At 40.3% G+C, this 22,069-nt stretch overlaps 2 protein-coding genes across 5 annotated transcripts in view; one reads left to right on the top strand and one right to left on the bottom strand.

Moving 5' to 3' along the window:
* The window catches only part of ODR4 (odr-4 GPCR localization factor homolog), a 38,762-nt gene extending 22,154 nt beyond the window's left edge, over nucleotides 1-16,608 (top strand). For 2 of the 4 annotated variants that reach the window (XM_054037768.1, XM_054037769.1), the window contains exons 11-14: nucleotides 422-512; nucleotides 3,071-3,256; nucleotides 9,618-9,710; nucleotides 10,152-10,284. In XM_054037768.1, coding sequence (XP_053893743.1) covers nucleotides 422-512; nucleotides 3,071-3,256; nucleotides 9,618-9,710; nucleotides 10,152-10,231 — 450 coding nt within the window. In that variant the 3' untranslated portion in view covers nucleotides 10,232-10,284. Of the gene's footprint in view, nucleotides 1-421; nucleotides 513-3,070; nucleotides 3,257-9,617; nucleotides 9,711-10,151; nucleotides 10,285-12,474; nucleotides 14,838-16,251 lie in introns of those variants that run through there. The other 2 variants (XR_008445934.1, XM_054037770.1) reach the window with 2 other exon arrangements.
* A 4,070-nt stretch (nucleotides 16,609-20,678) lies between these two features.
* PDC (phosducin) overlaps nucleotides 20,679-22,069 on the bottom strand; it is a 56,457-nt gene continuing 55,066 nt past the window's right edge. The window contains exon 4 of the mRNA XM_054038068.1: nucleotides 20,679-21,206. Within this exon, the coding sequence (XP_053894043.1) occupies nucleotides 20,679-21,206 (528 nt within the window). The remainder of the gene's footprint in view (nucleotides 21,207-22,069) is intronic.

A 22,069-nucleotide genomic window follows, 5' to 3' on the forward strand; every position in this document is an offset into this window, starting at 1 on the left:
TGTGGAAATAGGCAAGTTTTAAAGAGAGCCTGTAACTTGGCTAAGAGGACACAGGAAATCTGTGGTAGAGCCAAGAATATAACCCAGTCTCCTGAGTTTGGTCATATGCTTGAATTTCAATATTTAAGCTTATTTAAAAGAGATGATAACAAAGCCACACTTCTTGATGATTTGTTGTTATGTTAGGAAAACTGAAAGGGAAAAACATTTTTTTTTTTTTTGGTCAGGCTTTTTTTTTATTCCTGTTTTTTATATTTTGATTTTGTTAATACATATCACTGTTAAGTTGGCCTAAATGCATAGGACAAACTGAGACTTTTTTTTTTTTATACACACTGTCTGTTTCTTGATAATCACAAATACCTTGCAAACTGGCTGGCATGGTGTTTATTGTGTTTTTTGTTTTGTTTTGTCCTTGCAGGCTTTAAAGAGGGATATAATAAACACACTCTCTGATCGTTGTGCAATATTGTTTGAAGATCTGCTTATAAATGAGGCACCCGACAAAAAAAGTAAGAGCCTAGAGAAGAAAGCAAATTATCTTTTTCTAATGTAATTTGCCTTTTGATTTCCTGGAGTTCCTTACTGATAGTCATCAGGATTCAATCTGCAGTACTGAAATCTGGGTGTAGTTAGAAGGAAACAAAAGTGTATCAGGCAACACAAATTCTATTTGTCACTCCTTTGCCTCTTTTTTCAGCTGTCCAGTTCAGAAGGATTTCATTCAACGTCAGGCATTGTTCTTTCGGCCTGCATTTTCCCCCTATAATGTTTATTAAATGCCTTCTTGCCCTGAGTGTAAATTAAACTTCCACTTTATTCCCTTCTTGGCATAACTGACCCTGAGTACAGTAAGGTTTACCCCATAGTCTTGGACGCAGCATCAAGATCTCTAATACAGAAGGGCTTTGATACTTAGTCAGAATCAGCCAATTATTTTTGTGATGTCCCCACCCAATAAACAATATACTGAACTTGGCAAGTTTCAAAAAGGAATTATCCATATCCTAACTATTAGAGATCTGGAGGAAACCTAATATGCGGAACAGACCATACCACATTTGCCTGCAACAGGAGTCTTACACCTTACTCTAAAGGAGGGGTGGGAAAATTTTTTGGCCTGAGGGCCACATCAGGGTTGCGCAACTGTATGGAGGGCTGGGTAGGGAAGGCTGTGCCTCCCCAAACAGCCTGGCCCCTGCCCCCTATCTGCCCCCTCCCACTTCCCGCCCCCTGACTGTCCCCCTCAGAACCCGCAACCCTCCCTGCTCCTTGTCCCCTCACCACCCCCTCCCAAGACTCCCGCCCCCTATCCAACCCCCCTGTCCATTGACTGCCCTGACCCCTATCCACACCTCCACCCCCTGAAAGCCCCCCTCCCCCGGGACTCCTACCGCCTATCCAACCACCCTCTGCTCCTCGTCCCCTGACCACCCTCTCCCGGGACCCCCCGCCCCTAACTGCCCCCTGGGATCCCACCCCCTTATCCAACCCCCCTGCTCCCTGTCCCCTGACTGCCTTCCCGACCCCATCCACATCCCCGCCCCCTGACAGGCCCCCGACAGGCCCCCCGGGACTCCCACTCCCAACCCTCCCTGTTCCCCATTCCCTGACCAACCGCCCCAGAACCTCTGCCCCATCCAACCACCCCCTCCTCCCTGACTGGCCCCCAGGACCTCCTGCTCCCCTCCCCCTTACCAGCAGCAGGAGTTCGCAGCCGCGACACCCCGCCAGAGCCAGCCGGGAGCTATGGGGTCGGGCAGGATGTGGCCCGTGGGCCGTAGTTTGCCCACGTCTGCTTTAAAGCATCTTATGTTGACCACTGTTAGAGACCGGATACTAGACTAGATTGACCTCCGGTCTGATCCAGTATGGGAATTGTTATGCTCCTATCCAGATTTACAAATGTAGCCCATGTGGTGTTAAAGTCTCCAGTATTTCACCTCTGAGGTTTCCTATATATATAATATACAAAATTCACTTTACATTTAAATAAAAAGGTATATATTTTGCATGTCAGCTCAGCGTATTGAATGAATTACAAGGCTATTTGGGTTTGTATTAATTCCAAGGCCAGAATTATTTTCATTACATACATTTATTCTCCATAATAGTAAACTTTGCTATCTTAATATAATTACAAACATTGAGACCAAATTAATATACCAATACCATCTCAGTTGGTTCATGCGTAGATTTTCCTTCAAACTCCATTCATTATCCTACATACTGTATAATACTTTTAAAGGAATGTTTTAAAATGCTATGTCATCACCTGTGTGAAATGTTAATTTCTCCTACCTAAGATCTGCTAAGTTGGAGCGGAGGAAAATGTCTTATGGTGTTTTGTGTGGTTTTTTTTGTTTGTTTGTTTGTTTGTTTGTTTTAAATAGTAACTGTTTGACTAGCCAAAAGGAAAATGGAATGCTGCCAAATAGTCTTCATCATCTACTTTAGGATGACATTAAGTTATGTTTATGGTGCTATGTGTAATGAGAAATAATCTCATTGTAAGTATTATTTTAGCTAACATTATCCAAAATGGGGAATGTGGCAGTAGTAGATTTTATCATTTGCATGCAGTTTTCCATTCTCTCTTTAGGTGGCACTTGTACTCCATGGCTGCTAACTACATAAAACAATAACTAATTGTTTGCTATCCTTTATGATGCTGAAATTGTGTACTGTTTGGCACATGCATCAACTCCTTTATCTCCAGCCTTCATGAGAGTGCTCTTTGTATCATTTCTAAAGGGCCTGTCAACATTCTCAATTCATAATCCTTTTTAAGGTCCTTTGCCTGTTTCTAAGGACCACCAAAGAGAGGTTATATGAAAAATATATGAAAAGTTTTAGTTAGTAGGAATATAATTTCCATTTACAAATAGAAGTGGCTAGAACTTACATGAAACAGTAACAATTAAGCTGGAAATGTTTGAAATCAGACTTTTACATGATGCCTTGAACAGTCCTTTTTACAACAGCTTGTATAATGTATGCTGATTATTGAAAAGTCTTTACCATAGCTATACAAGTACTTGTATAGTATTTCCTTTCCCTTTCTTTCTAGATTCTGAGAGAGAATATCATGTCTTGCCTCACAGAGTGTTTGCCTCTATTGCTGGATCAAATGTGATGCTGTGTGATTATAAATTTGGAGATGAAACGGCTGGCGAAATCCAAGAGCGTTTTTTTGAGATGTTGGATCAAATTGTGCACGGGGAAGCTATACAGATAGCCGAGGAAATAAACACAGGTAAATATACCATCTGAGTAAAGAACCAAATTAGACTACAACAGGGATTATGGATAAATTAACCAACAGCACAAACAGACTTTATTCATTTCATTACATTACGCTGAAAGCCAGATTTAAGCTTTGATGCAAACTTCATATCTTGTAGCTCTTGTGTATACTAGTGTAATTACACTTTTAAATATACTTACTTAAATTACAGACTAAGATGCTTAAGGCTGTCATATCTTCATATATAAAAAGTTACTTGATATGTTATTGCTTTCTCATGGGTTGTGTCATAGATCAGCACTTCAGCTATCTAGAGCTTTGTTCAAGGTAAGATGGCAAAAAATGTTGGTATTAGTCACAATCCACAAAAATGCAAAAATAATCTTAAATCTTTTATTGCAGCAATGTACAAATATACATGGCTTCCATCAAGAAAGTAATCTAATTTAATTTAAAACTCCATGATTTCAGTGTGTCTGAGTTATTGGTGACCTTATTTCATGAGGCATTTATAAATAATTTTCTTAAAGCCTAAGAGACAAAAACTGCACCACATATGAACTTTCTGACCTCTTATATTTTAGTTAAGAACTTGCTCAGTAGCTCAATATTTTAACTAGAACAATGTTTTCATCAAAACAAATGTTTTCACAGTAAATGTAAAAATGTATTTCCAGCATTTTTCTTGGGAGTTTTGTTTAGGGTTTTTATCTCATTATTCTGAGTTTGAATTTGTCTGTGTCAAGTGTATTGTGCAAGACTTTTTTGGGGTGGGGGGAGTGCTCTCTATTTAAGGTAATTAACATGGAATTTCATTGCATGCTAAATAAATCTTTTTTCATCATAATTAACACTCATAATCACTTTTGTATTCCAGTTATGAGTTGTTGTTTTTTCATACTTTTCTATTTTTAAATTAGAAGTATTTTGTGGTATAGTTAGCTATATAGAGTTTCACTCCTATATCACCTGACTGCAGTTGCTGGCTGGCTAACTCATAAGGAAAAAATAGCCCTTTCCAGGTGAGACAGTCAAATGTTGTGGTTGGAGAATACAGCCCATAATATATCTTAATATCTGAGGCATGCTCTCTCTCTCTCTCCTCTTCCCCCCAATATGGTTAGAAGAGTTTTATTCTATAGTTTTGTAATGTCTTAAGTCAAAAACATTTTAATACTTTTCTAGTTTTATCATAGCTAGTATCACTTTCATTGCTTCAAACCTGCATATTTTTGAAGAGGAAAATGTGAAATGTTGCTGTAGAGTTGACTGTGTAGGTTGGAATGAGATTTCTTGTGCTCATTTATTGTGATGAGTTCCATATTTCTGTTCAGAATTACATAGTTCTGCTGGTCACAAAAGCGTTTTTACTATATCTTTTCATTTGGCTCCTGCTAATGACCCACTGCAGTGGGTCAGTCTTTAACATTTTAAAACGGAAAATAGTAAGAAGTAACCAGTCATATCTGAAAAGTATAAGCAACTCTCAGATTGTAGTTCCAAGGTACTTCAGTGCTTTGACCATGAACAACTGAAAGCTTTGCATTAGCGATTGGCTTCACTAAATCCTAGCTCCTGGCACCAACGGATTAAATACGTTGAGTAGGTTAACACAAATACAGTTTTAGTAGCTGTAATCTCTTATCGTTCACTTGTTCTTTGTAAGAAACTTTGCCTTCGCTAGATCTTAAAGGACAGAGAGTATTGGCATTAGAAAGCGTCTGCACTAGGTAATTGTACACAGCATTATATCAATTGTGCTTTAGACTTTGGTCATTGTGTGTGCTAGGCTTTAATCTTCTTTGGGTTACTATGAAGAACAGATATTTTATTTATTTATTTATTTATTTATTTATTTTCTAATCCATCCTGTGAACCATGTTCATTAATGTCCTTCTCAAGAGTAACAGCTCCCAAAGTGATAGCATTCCTACAAGCAGAGTTATCACAGAGCCATATAAACCTGATGGGTTTTTTCCCCCTCCCCAGCAACATTACCCTGACCAGAGTTATGAAGATTTTTTAAATGCTGACTGAGAGAGGTTGTTCTTTCTGAATGCAAAATTCTGAACTATATATTTAGAAAGATCACAATGTTTCTACCTTTTCTTTCTAATAGGTTCTTAAATATCAAATTATTTTTTGCACTGTAATATTTGAACTGCAGATCTACACACACACTGTAAACCGATGAGCATATGTATTTTTTCTGTGGAAAAACATGGTATTTTTGATACTCAAATCTTCTGGTAACTGTAGTTGTAGTAAATGAACATATTACCCAAGTTTTATTCTTGATTAGCCCTTGAAACCTCTGCATCCCATTAAATAAGTTGCTAAGCAATTGTATTCATTAGTTGCTATGCTGAAATACATCCAGTTTAAGGCTATTGGTTTCTGGAGTAAAAACATGTAGAAACGTGCTTTCACAAAGGGAGGCAGCTTGGTTGATTTTTAAATGACATAATTTGTGTGTAAGTTATATGGAATTAGAATTTCATAAGATAGCCATACATCAGTCATCTCAGATGATACACCAGCCACCCACCTGATCAACCCAGATCCAGTTTAAACTTACTCCAATAGCTGATGATATAATGGTGAAAGTACTTCTGGAAGTGTGGCAATTTCTGTAATGAGTGCGTGAGACAGAGGGCACTTCCTTGTATTGCTCAACAGTGATTTCTCTAGATTAATGAATGGGTCTGGCAGCCTCACTTATGAGGAGTTCTGTTTATATTTAGATAAAGTAAAACTTCCCTTATCTAGATTCTACTTCTGCAAAATGTATGGACTTAATCGAAAAAGTAACTTCTAACAGTCAAGATATAATACTGCAGCATAACATAATACTGCAAGTGGTGCCTCCATATCCTGCTATGATACGATGGTGCAGTGAAACCTGAATGAAAAAACACTCCTTTAGGCAAAGCATGTCTTACAAGACAACCCCAGAGTATCTCCAAACATACAAAGTACAATTCTTCTCTACCTGTGTTGAATTGCTACCTACAGTGAGTATTGACTTTGGTCCCTTGAGTGGTTGCTTAAGACAGATTTCCCTGTATAATTTCCCTTGTCATGTTCATAATATATTAATTTGATGCAGGCTAGAATCCTACTGGCATTATTTTGTTCCTGCAACTCAACAATACATTTTCATCTTCCTCATGCTATTAACTTGAATGCTATACCCACTTTAATGGTCAATAAATTTCAGATATTTACCCAGCAACTGACAGGTTGTATTATGATTTTTAGATTCCAGTCTCCATTTCCTTACATTTGCTGATAATTGGCTGTAAATTCTTTTTTTGTTCTTCTTCTTCTTCTTCTTCTTCTTTCATTAAAAGATGAAGTTACTAAGTTAGAGTATATTACTTAGAAATGTGAAATCACTTGGTGCTCAAAGTTCCTCCTTAATAGAAGTGGTTTTTAAAATTATTATTATTAGTTGCTGGGTAGAAAATCTTTTTCTAAATAGAACAAAGCCAGCCTTTAGGGATTCTGGTGCAAGAACACATTGAAACATACTTGCAGGGAGAGGGACACTTAGGCAGAACTTTTCCCAGATTAAATCCAGTGGAACTTCACTTTTACAGAAAATGCCAATGGAAGCCCCTGCTTGCACCATTGGCAGATTAGTATTAATAGATTCACCCCGTGTAGTCACTTATTTATTGCACACCTGAAGCAGTCTGGGTGAATTTTTATGTGTATGCTTAAAGTAAATCATAAAACTGTTTTATACTTGAAGGGGAAAATTCACATATTCTGAAAGTACCATTAAATGGCTGGGATACAGAGCCCTTCAACTTTAGATCAGTGGTTTATTTCCAGTCTAAGTCAACAGTGGCCAATGTGTTTTCCTCTATGTATGAAATCAATTAGTGAGCTCAATCTAATTATAACTGGACGAGTGTCCACCAAACCATTGGTACTTTTAGTACAGACACAGGACTGGATTCTAAATTTATTCTCCCGGTCTCAAAAATTGGCCAGAATTGAAGTACACAGACAAAGAGGTGTACAGAAATGTTTATATCCACTGTCTGGACTGTACTTGTTATATGGAAAAATTTAAGGACTTCAGTGTTTGGGAACCCTATGTGCCATATTTTTGCATTGGTTAATGGATGCTTTGTTCAATGTGTGTGTCTAACTAATATTACTTGTTAAATATATACACATAGTCTCAATGTGTTTACAGGAGGGCAGTGCATCAGGAGCCATTGTCAACTTGAAACCCACCCAATATTTAAAAAATAAGTGAAAAGTACTTTCAGTCATTACATTGCCCCTGAGCACCACCTCCCATTCCCATCTTTAATGGAAGTTTTACAATCCGATTTCAATCTTACAATCAATTTAAAATTTGTCTCTCCTATATTTTGGAGTTTTTCTACACAGTGATAAGAGATATCCAGCTGGGGATGGGTGAAACTAACTACACATGAGGTTCTGTCAAACGCACAAAATAAACCAAAAAAATATATTCCCCCCCCCCCCCCCCATCCAATCTCTTTATTATGTAATCTTAGATATTACCTGTAACAATAATAGATTAAATATGTTCACATCTAAATGGTGGTTTCTATGGTCTCCTTTAACTATTTCTAGTCATGATTTAAAAAAAAAGTACTATATGCAGCCTTGCATTTCAGCTACTGCCAAAAGCACAAGGACACGAAGTGCAGTAACACAAACAAAACTGAATGTTTGTTTTTCATTCTAAGAAAAAATAATTTAGTTTCTTCTTGTAAAGCCCCAGTTTAGGACCCAAACCTATGGACCATTATGTACCTGAGTAACTACTTATGTCAGTTTTCCCAGTTGTTCCACTGACTTAAATGGAACCACTTAAGTGAGTAATGTTATGTGCTTAAATCTTAGCTTCTAGCCCCTGAGCTTCTAAACTTCTTGGAGTGGAGGTTCTGGGAAAAATTGTGAAAAATGACTTCGGCTCTAAGTGTCAAAGTGGCTGTTGAAAATGGGCCTTAGGAATTTAAGTCACTTAAGTGCTTTTTCACAGTTTTACCTTTTTGTCTCTTTAACTGGTTTGTAAAGCACTTAGCATTCTGTTGGTGCTACGCTGCTGCTACTATTATTACTAATAAGAACATAAGAGCTGCCATAGTAGAACTGGTCCATTTTTCCCAGTATCCTGTCTCCAACAGTGGCCTGTACCAGAGCTTCAGGGGGAGTGTACAGAACGGCAATTATGGAGTTATCCATACCTGTTTTTTCACTCCCCGCTCCTGGTCATCAGAGGTATAGGATTGCCTTGAGCATGGGGTTGAGTGCTTAATGATCTTGACTAATAGCCATTGATGGACCTATCCTCCATGAACTTATCAAGGTCCTTTTTGAACCCAGTTATAGTTTTGGCCATCACAACATCATAGCAATGAGTGCCACAGGTTGGTTGTGCATTATGTGAAAAAGTACTTCCTCTTGTTTGTATTAAATCTGGTGCCTATTTCATTGGGTGATTCCTGGTTTTTGTGTGTGTGACAGGGTAAATAATTCCCCCCCCGCCCCCCCCACACACACACTAGTCATGATTTTAAAGACTTCTATCTCCCCCATATTCCCCCAGTTGTCTCTTTTCTAAGCTGAACAGCCCTAATCTTTTAGACTCTCCTCCTATAGAAGCCATTCTGTACTTTTGATCATCTTTGTTGCCCTTCTCTGGACCTTTTCCATTTCCTGTGTATCCTTCTTGAGATTGGGTGACCAGAATTAGAACCAGTAATCAAGGTGCAGGAGCACCATGCGTTTATATAGTGGCGTGATATTTTCTGTCTTATTTTCTATTCCTTTCATAATAATTCTTGACATACAATAGTATGTCTCTTTGACCACTGCTGCACTTCGAGCAGAAGTTTTCAGATAACTATCCACAGTGACTCCAAGATCTCTTTCCTGGGTGATAACAGCTATTTTAGCACCCATCATTGTATATTTCTGTGTTTTTTCATATGTGCATTACTTTGCACATATCTAGGTTCAATTTAATCCACCATTTTGTTGCCCAGTCACCCAGTTTTGTTAGATCCCTTTGTAATTCCTTGCAGTCTGCTTTGGAGTTAACTATCTTGAATAATTTTGTATTGTCTGCAAACTTTGCCACTTCACTGTTCACCCCTTTTTCCAGATCATGAATAGGTTGAACAGCTCAAGTTCCAATACAGATGCTTCATTACTCCTGATAATACAAAATGGTAAATATAGTCCACTGGTAGAGCAGATCAGGAATTATAAACTTAATGTCCTTTTTAAATTATTGTGATTGCAAAATATAGGTGTGTTTTTATAAACTTTGAAAGAATACTTGGTTTTGCTAAACTTGTCTTTCAATTTCGTGCAGTTGATATAAAGCCACCTGTCGACAACACAGATGACACGCAACAGATGCAATTGACAAAAGCAACACTGCAATTGAAACTTCAACAAAACATGGGTATGTTACCTCCAATAAACCCATTAAGGCACTGTAGAACTGATATGTATAGGCTTTCACTGTCATTTGCTCCCACAATATTGATAGTAATTTCAGGATGTGAGGACATAGTAAACGGCATAATCTAGTTTAGAGTTTAAAGCATAGGGTTAGTAAATGGAAAAAAAGTGACTTGTTCTTCAGTGGGCTTAAGCCAAATAGTTATGTGCTTGCTAAAAGTTCAAAGATTTAGGTCAAAAAAAAAAAAAAAAGCTATTTGGTTCACTCTTCAAAGGCTTAGTTTTGCTAGTTAGTTAGTTAGTTAGTGTTTGCATATTCGCTGAGCCAAGCAAAAGCGTTCTTAGTGGCCAAGTGGTGCTTTTGGAGCCCACCACTGAGTTTGGTTAGTGGACACTCCTCTACAATGTGTATCATTGTTTGTTTGTTTGATCTGCCACACAGCTGCAGCTTCGGTTGTCTCGAAGACCCCAACGGTGCTAGTTGGCTGCACCAGAGGCCTTGCCCAGTCCAGAATCAGTTAAGAAGGCCCATTGGTGATGTGGCAGGTCAAAGCCAGGCAGGTGAGCAGTAGGGTCTGTGACGAGGAACTGATTGGTGGTTGATATTGAGCACCAGTCTTCCTGCCACAGGGACTCCACTGTCACGTTCTGGCATGGCAGCGTCAAACACAGTGGGTGCCGTGAGGAAAGATGTATAGCTGGTGGGTTAAAAAGGTTGTTGAACAAAGGCAAGCTTGGGTTGGCACGTACCTTATCAGGCAGCTTACCAGCTGCAATCTCCCTCCTGATGTGAGGGGGAGCAATGTGGCTCAGAACTGGAAGCCATGGAAGATGAGTCAGTCAGAGACTTCCTGAGATGATGCACATGGTTGAGAGGAGTTTCACATCAACAAGTTTGGTGCATGCCAACTGTCTCCATACTGGTGCACAGTACTCTGCTATTGAGTACGAGATAGCAAGGGCTGAGGTCCTTAGGGCTGGAGCATCTACTCCCTATGAAGAACCTGCCAGTTTGCTGAGAAGGTTGTTGCGTGTCTTGACCTTCACTGTTTTCTTGCTCAGGTGTCAGTGTTCGGTCAAGGGTCACACCTAAGTAAACTAGATATGCTTCAGCTTCTGGCCTTTCGTTATGATGTTCAATTCCCTCTTAATGTTGGCATTTGGAGGTGGAATATGTTAGAGACTATTGCTGATGCTAGACTGAAGGCACGCCATGTCTTGCACTAGTTGGCCAGCTTTTCAGCATCGTTACTCAGGATCTTTTCCAGCACAGAGAAGGTCAGAGCCTGTAGCCCGCAGAAGATGTTGTCTGCATAGAGGAACTTCTATGATTGGATTGATGGCACTCTGGCCCTGATCTAGCCATGCACTTAAGATCATACTTTAAGGATGTGAGTAGTCCTGTTGGCATCTGACTCTCATGCTTAAAGTTAAATACGTACTTATGTGCTTTGCTACATCGGGACCAAAGTGTTCAGCATTTTGTAGGATAAAGTCCAAAGCAAATAATGAAATATTGATGGGGCAGCATGGGGAGTTTGTGATGAGAGAAACAATATAGTAGCGGTGATTTTAAATATAACATCAGTAGCCTTCTAAAAATATTTCCACAGATGGGAGTTGTAGGTGATCAGCATATCTCAGAATCAGAACCAGATCTAAGTTCCACAAAACAGATAATAAGGAAACCTGCCCTTAAAACAAATGGCTGAGGTAGCCCTATTGCTTTCTGGGAAGCCACCATTTTAATATCCTCTCTTTTGACAATTAAGAAAGAGAGAGAGAGAGCAGGCAAGTGGCTTCTTCCAAGGTGCATTGAATGAATATATGAATTAGTTTGTATCAGTGCTCATGCAGCTATCACTATGCTGCTTGCAAGGATGAGCTATGCTACCTTGATAATGAATTCCAGCCATCATAGAAGTTTTTCCTCAATCAACATTGTATGATAGTCCCTGGTGCAGACATCACGCTGGTGAGCAAAGAAATTGTAGTAAGTCTTTAGGAAAATCTTTCCTTTTTAAAATGTGACTAGATAGACTGTGTCTATCTTGATTTATACTTGGTATTTGATTAGTCAGTGGAACAACTACAACACCAACTTAAAGCCTACTTATACCTGACATTTGTTTTATTTAATATTTTTAGAAGTAATATTTACATTTCTGTAATTTGGAGGTTAAATTTTTTTTGTTTGTTTGTGCATATGACAGTCCTTTCCTCTCAGTATTCAGCCAGTTTGCCCTGCTTGTGTTTGTGTATCTTCTGCATAACAAAACTGGGGAGAAACATTTTAAAACAATAGGAAAATGTGATTTGTAAAACTACAAAAATTGACCATGGAACTTGGGGCAAGTGCAGTATCTGAAACAACATTTAATTCATGTATTGGAATTGTTTAAGTTTAAACTTGTTTGTGTCCCTTTTATCTGAAACCTTTAATCTGAGAGTCAGTTTGCTATCAAGAAGCCATAAGGTAGAGTTGATGTGTTAGATTTTTGGTGATCTGGCCCATAAGAGTAAAGTTTATGATTAATTGAATCTCTGAAGAACTTTGCACTTTGAAAAATAATTTATGTAGATTGTCTTGTAAAATGAATTTATATGACTAACGATATAAGCTGATATTTAGGCATTGTAGTGCTACTCTGCAATGTTAAAAATGACTCTTATTGTTCCCACTTTTCCTTTTCTTCACACTCTGACTTGCGGTGATTGTACTCTCCTCTTCACTCACAGAAGTTATATTTCCTTTGTCGTTTTAGGTGTGGTAATAGCGGCTGCAGTTGCAATCTTTGCAGTAGCTTTCTCCTTTAATTACTTCAGTGACTAGACTCCAAGCAAAAGAAGCAGTCTATTCATCATGGGAACATTGACCAATATTCACATTAATAAAAAGTGGAAGCTTTGCAAATTTCATATATTAGCAACTAAACATGTTGCCTAAAATACACCAGTTCGGTGTGTTCTAAATTGTAGTGATATATTCATCTTGTTTCAACATGCAAATACTGTAGGTGGATCAGATTTCCAGGAAACTAAAGGTATATATCTTCGATGGAAATAACCTGTAAAATAGCATTATTTTCCAGGAAGAATTGTTTTAAAAATATAAATAAATAAAATTTCCCTTTTCCCTGCTACTTCATTACAATTTTATTGTTAAAAACTTTACTACTATATTTTTCAAGAGACATTTTCAAGGTTGTTGGATCTTAACATTTGCTCTTTTTTAATTACCCACTATGACAGGTCTTGCCTTAAGGAATCCTTTAACACTGATATGGGCTAAAGTCCTGTTAAGTATTTAAAAAAAAAAAAAAAAAGAGAGAGACAAGGATTGAAATCCTGATTTCAGTGGCATCAGAATTTCACTCCATATATTCTTTTTGTTAAAGCATGTGTGTCAGGTTGGTTAACGGATGTAGTAAATATGCAAATAGTTTGTAGCAGCCCCAAAATCCCATTTTAGGCCAACACACACAATATAAATATTTTAGCTCAAGTATCATAAACAGAAATAATGAAATAATTAAACCTCTAAGATGTATGATGAATTTATATATGCTTCCTTTTTCATCATGATCTGACTTATCCATCCAATCCTGATTGACTCAATTCCTGTCTTTCCCTGAAGAAAGATGTATCAGATAATTCCCCAGATATTCAAATCCCAAATATGCAGACAGACATGAATAATTTTATAAATTTTTAGAGGCTGATAAATAATTAAAATGTTTGGGATATGAATAAGAAAGGTAAGTCTATGCTGTCTTTAAAGTATATTATTGCTTTCCCCCAAGGAAAAATGTTTGAAACAAGGTTAGCAAATGTCACTTTTATACAAAAGTTGTTGGCATTCATATAGTTCCGAATTACTATATAAACAGATATGTACCAGATTAAACAGTATTTAACCTATGTAACTGCAGCTTAATGAGTTTAGATGCAAAGGTACTGGAACTGCAGGAAAAAATCGGAAAGCTTTGAGCCTACAGCATAATCAAGCATAAAATATCAAAAAACTTTGAATAAAAGGTAACTTGCAGATGAAATAATGTGAAAATTCATAGCCTCTTTGTCTGATTTTTGAATTCTGGAAACAGTAAACCCAGTAAAAGAAAATTTGATGTACAGATTTGTATAATTACTGCTGACTTGTTAAGGATCAAGAAAAGCTTAGACTGACTCCTAGAGCAAATTGAAGCTATAAAAAGCATTGTCTTCATTAAGCATTAGTAACACACCAAATTTGAACATTATAGGAATCTTTTTAATTGTTGGCCAAAGGCTAAATTTCAGACTTGGAGCATGGTTGAGGCCTGTATTAGGCAATGGTGGCATCTCTGATGTCCTCTCTTTCCTTCTCGCTGCATTGTTTGAATGGAGCAACTTGAAGGGCGAAGAAGGAAACAAGGCCCCTATAGCAGAGTGCAGGGACACCCTCCTGCAGCAAATTTATTTTGCAAATATGTGCTATTTGACATAAATCTGATGGATTCCACAGGCAAAATAGAATGATCACAAAGTATCTTCTTAATGAGCCAGGGACAAATCAATAATGGCAGGAATGGTTCAGCAATATCCAGAGGTGGAGATGAATTTCCCCATCCCATCTCAAGCCTTTTAATTTTAAAAACTGCTCCTCACACAGTCTGCTCCTGTCTCCTGAGAGAATGGTAGGAAGAAGTCAGTCTGTCGTCTTAGTTATGAGTAGGTACTTTATTCCTTCTCCACTTCTGGCTGCTAAAAGAAGGTGGACCTTGAACTTTGGTACCAAAGTCCATCTCAACTGAGAGACCGAGGGGAGAAAAGAGAACATAGTGGAGGCACTCAAGAAAGGGAAAGAGTGGCCGCCAGGGCATTCTCCTGTAGGGGCTCCTTGACTTTGGCATTTGATTTCTCACTTGCCAAAAATAAATCTCTTGGTCGGCCAAAGCCCAAGTTTGTTAATAAAGAGCTGTGTGTGTGTGTTTTTGGGATAAGTCATATTGCAAAGGTTAATTCTTTTAAAATAGTAATCTGTGAAATATGTTAATTGTTGACTGGCTGGTATTGTGATGACTTGGTCAAAATATAGCATTTTAAATAGAGAGATCTGAACTTTTCAGAATTCTTATTCTCACAGTGCCTAATTCTAATGTTTTTACTGTGTGTATGTATAAACAAGTCTGCTCCATACTTGTCATAACTGCCCATTTGCATGCTTTGTATGTTGTTCTCATCCACGTTTGTTAGTATTTTGCCTACATAGATAGTGAACTCTGAGACTGGTAAACTGTTGTTTCATGTAGAATGCCAAACAAAGCTTTAGTGAGTGATTTAATAAGTGCTCCTCACAAACATCTGTCTGAAGTATACAAGTAACTCTACCCCCATTTTTAAATGTGGAGAAATTGAGCCTGACACCCCACAAGGAGTCACTGTTGGAGTTGGGATTAGAATTTGTGAGTTCATGGCTCCTGTTTGTCTACTCAGATCAACCGTCTTTCCTTAACTCTATTTAATGTCACCATACTTTTTTATTAGGGCACATCTACACTAGGAGCACTTTACCAGTATAAGAAAACTAGTATAGTGTACAAGCAAAGTGTTTCTTTGAGTCCCACCACTCCTTCTTTTCCCCCCCCCCCCCCCCACCCATGAGCAAAACAAACTACACCAGTAAAAGTGCAGTTTTGCTGATATAACTGCATCTGCCCTACGGGCTTCAACATAGCAGTGCCAGCCAGTCTGGGATCACATCTCTTCATGTCCCTGACTGACCTAGCGAAATCTAGTCAGGGCATTTAAATAAATTCTTTATAGACTTTGAAGTTCACGCCTCTCCTGCGCCTAAAAAAAACTAAATTGCAACTCTCTATTACTTCCCCCTCAAATTGTTACCTTTATCCCACACAGATTTGTGTGTAAATCTTCTCTTTGTATTTATACGGAATTGTGAAGGATTAAAGAATAAGGTGAAGGATTCAATTAATTCAGTCGTATGAAAAGTTTCCTGTATCAATAACCTTCTCCTTGGTACCATAGGTTGAGAGATATGATCAGTATTGTGATTTAGGATTTTATGGAAGTTGTCTAGTGAAATTGCATTTATTGAAGGATAGTTCTGAAAATAATGAAGCAATAGATGATCTACTCTAGGGAATAATCAATCATGCAGTGGCAGGGATAGGTGGCTGTTTCTGTATCTACGTTTTTTGTTCTTTGGGATTTCTTGTACTCCAGATCTGCCTCAAATTAACATGGCTAGTGCAGCATATTCTGCATTGTGATTGCCTTTTGAAAGTAATATTTCAAATAAGAAATAATAAAAGGAATGCTCCATTTTGAAAAAAAAATCCATAACTGAAACTGGTGAAGTATGAGGTCAAAGGATTGTTTCTGAAAAAAATGAAGCCCCTCCTCTCTCTTTATAAAAGTGAATGTTATTAAGTTCAAAATTTCTAATGTGCCTTCATACGTGCACCCAGACATACTAATGTTTATCTTTAGTGGGGAAAAGTCTAAGAGGTAATTATTCTCTGCTCATTTATTTTCAGAATCCAGCCATTAAAAGTGAGGTGGGGGAAGTAGAAAGCCTTAGAATATGGCATTTGAGGATATCACAGTGTCATTCAGCAGAGGAGTATTTTATTGAGCCAAGAACTCACGTTATTATGCAACATTCCGATAGTGGCTCTGCAATCTGACTGCCAGCCACCACTTGTAACGTAAATTGGAGTTTAGCCATATTTGCTATTCCATGGATTCTTGGAAGTGGACCATGTTTTATCCCCATGTTTATTTCTTATTTAATAAATCATCTAGATCTGTTTTATTTTATGCAGAGCGTGCTGACAATGTGCTTGGTGTTGTCAGATGAAGAATTATTTTAATAAAAGTGTGCATAATGGATTATCAAAGCCTAACTCATATGTTTAAGATTTGGGAGTGGACACTGAGGAATTGAAATAGTCTAAGGTGAAACGCCAGGTATAACGCAAGGCTAACTGTAGCGAGGTGGTGGGATACCCCACAACCCTGCGGAGGGACGAGCCTCCCTAGCATCAACATGGGCGGAGCCAGTGGATCCTGCGCCCCAGAGGTCATGGCGCAGGACAGAAAGTATAAAAGCCCACCTGCAGAGCTCACTTGAAAGACAGCCACCGGGGAGGCCAGATGCCTGTGGCCTAGCTCCGGGTTGGGAGACGCTGGCAGGCTGCAGCCGACCCAAGCCTACCCCTGTCCAGGTACCCAGAGGAGCAGCCAAGCCTACCCCTTGCCAGCTACCCGGAGGAACCAATGGTGCTGGAAACCTCCAAGGACACCGCCCTAACCCAGGTACCTTACAAGGAGGGGTCCGGAAGTAGCCCGGGGGCAGCCGACCCTGGTCTGGCCGCAGCACGGCCAGAACCAATGTCAGTGTGTTGCGGTCAGGATCCCCACTGACACAGCAGCGAGTCTTCTGCCGCTGCTAGGGCCCCGGGCTGGGACGCAGAGGAGTGGGTGGGCCTGCGTCCCCCCTGCCACTCCCCTCACGGGTGGCAGTCTCCCCCTCGCACCAGACGCTCAGAACCATAAGCTCTTGCTTGTTTGCTGCCCCACCCTGACCCAGGGCTTGGGCCCATAGCGAACTATTGCCAGGTGGTGGGATACCCCACAGTCCCGCGGAGGGACGAGCCCTTCTACACTAACCTTGAAGTTTTTTTCTTTCTTTATGAGAAATGGGCAGGGAAGACCTAATACTTTGCTCCTTGACAAGTGAATGGAAGTAAATTAATAAAAACCTGTCCAAAGAACATTGCAAATTCATTTAACATCTCCACAAGAACTGAGCCCAGCAAACATCCTACCCTTAGGAAACAGTGGGTGAAGTAAGAAACAGGAACTTGCCTGCCTCTCTGTGTGGGCCACCTGCAACTCTCACTACAGAAAGGTGGAATGTGATGTGAGAACTGTGGGGACAAGGGAAGGGAGATTACTTAGCTTTTTAGTATTAACAGTACACTTGCCTCACTAACTGTAGTAGCCTAGGAAAATAGGGAAACGCGCATTTTTAAAAAGAGGAAGAAGTCAGGACTGCGAATAAACAAGAACGATAGGGAACCACTAATAAATAGTCCCTATCTCTCTCTCACGTCTACACCCTTGCAAGATCTAACCTTTCACTATGAAGCATATAGTATTTCTGAAGGATCCAGTTGAAATCTGATGTCCCCCTCTCACTTGAATTATAAGAGAGATTTTCAGACCTACATATTCATTTGCTTGTCTCCACTGACATATCTGGAAAGAAAAATCTAGTATTAAGACCTCAGTTGGAACTGCTGGGTGTTCCACACTTACAAAAACTTGGCCAATTATTGTACTGAGATGTGTAAGTTTAAGCACTGCAGGTTTGAAAACCTTGGTCCACACTCCTACATAAATCTTGTATGTGACAGGCAAGGAAAATAAATACTAATCTTCGTTGGTTTGGCAGTTTTGCTTTAAATATAGTGGCTTCAAATTATTGTATATTTTATAGCTGTTGGCTGAATTTTGTGCTAAACTACCTGGGTAACTACTGAAATAACAAAGTTAAACTGGTGAAACCTAGAGAAGAACTTGATGAAACGTAAACTAGGTTGGTAAATGTGTACGTCTTAATAACCTGAGGAGTTGTCAGAACTATCAAACCACTCTGCCTCAAACCATGCCAATGAGTGATATCAAAATGTGACAAATGAGCAACTTGTGTTTCGTTGTATTTTGTACTATAATTGATGTTCTTAAGTGGTTTTAACTATAAAACTTAAGGAAGTTTTCTCAGTGAAAGAGAGAACAAATCTTTCAGTGCATTGCCCTTGCATTCCTTTACTCCAAACAGCCTCTTTATTCCCCACATGTCGCTTTTAATATGTTTCAAAATTTGAGTTTGGTCAACTCTTTTTTTTTCTAATGAGTTGGAAACCTTTTTGGTACTTCCTCATAAGGGTCATTAAGGTGCATTCTATGAATGATTTTCACATTTTTTATTGAAGTTTTGGTTCTTTGTTCAGCTTTATTCAGATTAATTACATAAACACAAAATATAATTGCTCAGGAATCACAAATGTTTTAAATAAGCAATATCAATGGTCAGAACATGGTACACCACCATACTGGAAAGTAGCTGATAAAGGTTGCATTAACAAAGAGGTTAAAGTATCTGTGATATTATTTTCTCAAGAGGAGATCTTGTTTTAGCAATGAACTAATCCATATTTTCACAATTATTAAAAGTTAAATACAAAACCAAATATTTAACAGTGATATCTATATTTCTTATGTATGTAACTTGTGAACATTCACAGCCCAGATACTGATTTATCTTTAACATTATTGGGTGAAATTCTGGCCCCACTGAAATCAATGGGAGTTTTGCAAGTGACTTCTTTCAGGTGATAATCTTCGTATAGTCCCTTCTTTGCTGTAGATGTGTAGGGTGGTTTTTTTCCCCCCCACATACTACTCCTGAGGGCATTCTGTGCCAAAAAATTAAAAATTCTGCCAATGTTATTTGTTAAACAAATGTGGAGGTTTCAGCATGGCATTGGAAAGCACAGATCACTGGCTGCACGGAGGTGGGAGATCACTCTGCAGCTCCCCCTGGAACGTGGACTCAGCGGTGAGGCTGCACCCAACCCTCATACAGCGCAAGGACCAGGCCTGCCCTAGAAACACCCCAGGGCCTGCCCCTCTGTGCTAGATGCAGGCAGGCTCAGCCCTGCAGAGTCCAAGGGTGAAGGGGCTTAATGTGGGGGGATCCAGGTGTGCATTGAGAGGGTTCTGTGTGGGGCAATCTGGGTGTGGGCAGCTCACTGGGGGATCTGCGTGTGTGTGGGGGGATCTGGCTGCATCGGGGCTTGTTGGGGTTCTGGGTGCAAAGGTAATGGGATGCTGCAGGGGGGTCCAGGTGAAGGTGGTTGGAGCTCAGCGGGGGGGTCTTGGTGTGGGGAGGGTAGAGCTTGGCAGAGGGGGCTGGGAGGCTCAGTGGAGGAATCCAGATGCTGGGGGAGAGGGGTGGGGATACAGTTGCAGTTCCTTGGGGCTCAGAGGGGTGTGAATCCTGGTGCAGGTGGTCCAGGTAGAGGGGAAGTGGGGCTCGTCAGGAAGGGTTCTGGGTCTGGGGGGGGGGGAGAGGGGAGGCTCTGCAGGAGGGTCTGAGTATGAGGGGGTCTGGGTGCATAGGGGTTGGGCGGATGGGGGAGCTGCTCCCTGCAGCTGAGGAGTGATGGGTGCAGGAAGCACAGGCGGGGGATGGAATTTGCAGAGCTTCCTACAGCCTGAGGAGAAATCGGGGCGGGCCTGACCCAGGCCCGGATGCCAACCGGGACTAGCAGCTGACCCCAGCACAGGGTAGGAGCCACCAACTGGGTCTTCCCCAGTCCCGACACCCAGTGATTTACCTCTCTGTCAGCACCTGAAACATACTATGGGGGAGGGTCATGTGACCGCACTTGTGACTTCCCAGTTAGAAAATCATTTTTCTGTGGGGAAGCAAACAAATCTGCAGTGATGTAAATTCTGCACATAGGCATTGGTGCAGAATTCCCCCAGGAGTAACATACACTGAGGAAGGAGTTTAGAAGGGCCTGATTCTGTTCTGACTGAAATTAGATGCTAACCTTTTGGTTTTAGTGGGTACAGGATTAGGGCCTAACTTTACCTTTTAAGACCTGTGTCTAATTTAAAACCTATTACTAATTTTATAAAGATCATCACCTGCATTTTCTCCTAATTTTGTTATTACTGTAGATTCCATAGAAACAAATATGTAGAGGGCTGTTAGATGTGCTTTAAATAAAGTTCACATACTGACAGTTAAGAAATATTTATATATGTATCTCTCACATATAAAGTAATGAGCACACACAGGCTTCTCTAAACGATCAGAGGTTCTGCTGAGATCCAACTCAATAATATGGAGAAATAGGAGATAGTGAAGGGCTATATCCCTCTCTAATTATTCAATATCTTGATCATCTGTATTTCCATTTCCAAGTGCTGGAATCTCCTTTTCGGGTAGCAGCCCATACTCATGTAGGAAAGATTCCACATCCACAGCAAAAAATTCCTCACTGAAGTGTTCAGTAACACTAATAAAATTGCTCAAAAGCTCCCCACCCTTGTAGACAAGCAGCGTTGGGAGCACATCAGTTGAAAAGCGGTCTCCAGCACCTGTGTTAGATGCCTTTATCTTACAAAATCTCATTGTGGAGTATTCTGCAGCAAGGCAAGTTAAGCTATTGTTTAGCGCCTCACAGCCCTTGATGCCATCTTCGTAAATGTGAACAATGACCATGACGGTTTTTCGCTCTTTCTCAATGACTTCCAAGAACTGTTCTCCATTCTGCAGCTCATAAAGATAGCCATATCTGGGCCCAAAGCTCAGCCTCTGATGCATATCCTGCATGCAGCGTTTGCGGTATTTTCGTAGGCAGCTTTCGTCCTCTTGCTCCTCATGGATGAGCTCATACTCCTGCATACTCATCTGTGAATATTAAGAGAGCATTCTATTACTGAGAGTGTGTGTGTGTGTGTGTATATATATATATATATATATTAGGGTTACCATACGTCCAGTTTTTCCCGGACATGTCTGGCTTTTTGGTAATCAAACCCCAGTCCGGGGGGAATTTCCAAAAAGCCGAACATGTCTGGGAAAAATACTCCCAGCTTTGCCAGCATCCCTGACTTACCTTAGAGCGGGCTCCGGTGACAGCTACTGCTCCCTGACTCTTCAGCTCTGTAAGAGCCGAGCTGCCCTAGGCTACCGGCTTCGGGCAGCCCCCATACCTCCGGACCCTGCGCCCCCCGGAGCCTGGGAGGGGAAGTGCCCGGCACAGGGTCCGGAGGTATGGGGGCTGCCCGGCAAACCGTGAAGCCGGTAGCGCTCGGGCAGCTCTACTCTTACAGAGCTGAGGAATCAGGGAGCAACTGCCACCGCCGGAGACCAAGAGGAGAAGTGCCGGGCCGGGGGTGCAGGGTCCAGAGGTATGGGGGCTGCCTGGCAAACCATGAAGCTGGTAGCACTCGGGCAGCTGTTTCGCGTGGCTGGGAGGGAGGAAGAGGGGGAATGCGGGGCGCTCAGGGGAGGGGGCGGAGTTGGGGCGGGGATGTTGGGGAAGGGGTTGGAATGGGGGCAGAGTTGGGGTGGGGGTTGGAGTGTCCTCTTTTTAAAATGTTTTAATATGGTACACACACACACACACTCTCTTACTCTGTATTCACTGAACAAGGAGGGAAACAAGATGTTGTCTGTGGAACCCCACATAAAACCCTTGGGCAGAAGAATAATTGTGCAAAACTGCCCTGTGGGGAATCTTGGAGAGAGAGGAAATAAGACATTTAATG

The sequence above is a fragment of the Malaclemys terrapin genome, chromosome 8 (genome assembly GCF_027887155.1).
Source record: "Malaclemys terrapin pileata isolate rMalTer1 chromosome 8, rMalTer1.hap1, whole genome shotgun sequence".
Lineage (NCBI taxonomy): Eukaryota > Metazoa > Chordata > Testudines > Emydidae > Malaclemys > Malaclemys terrapin.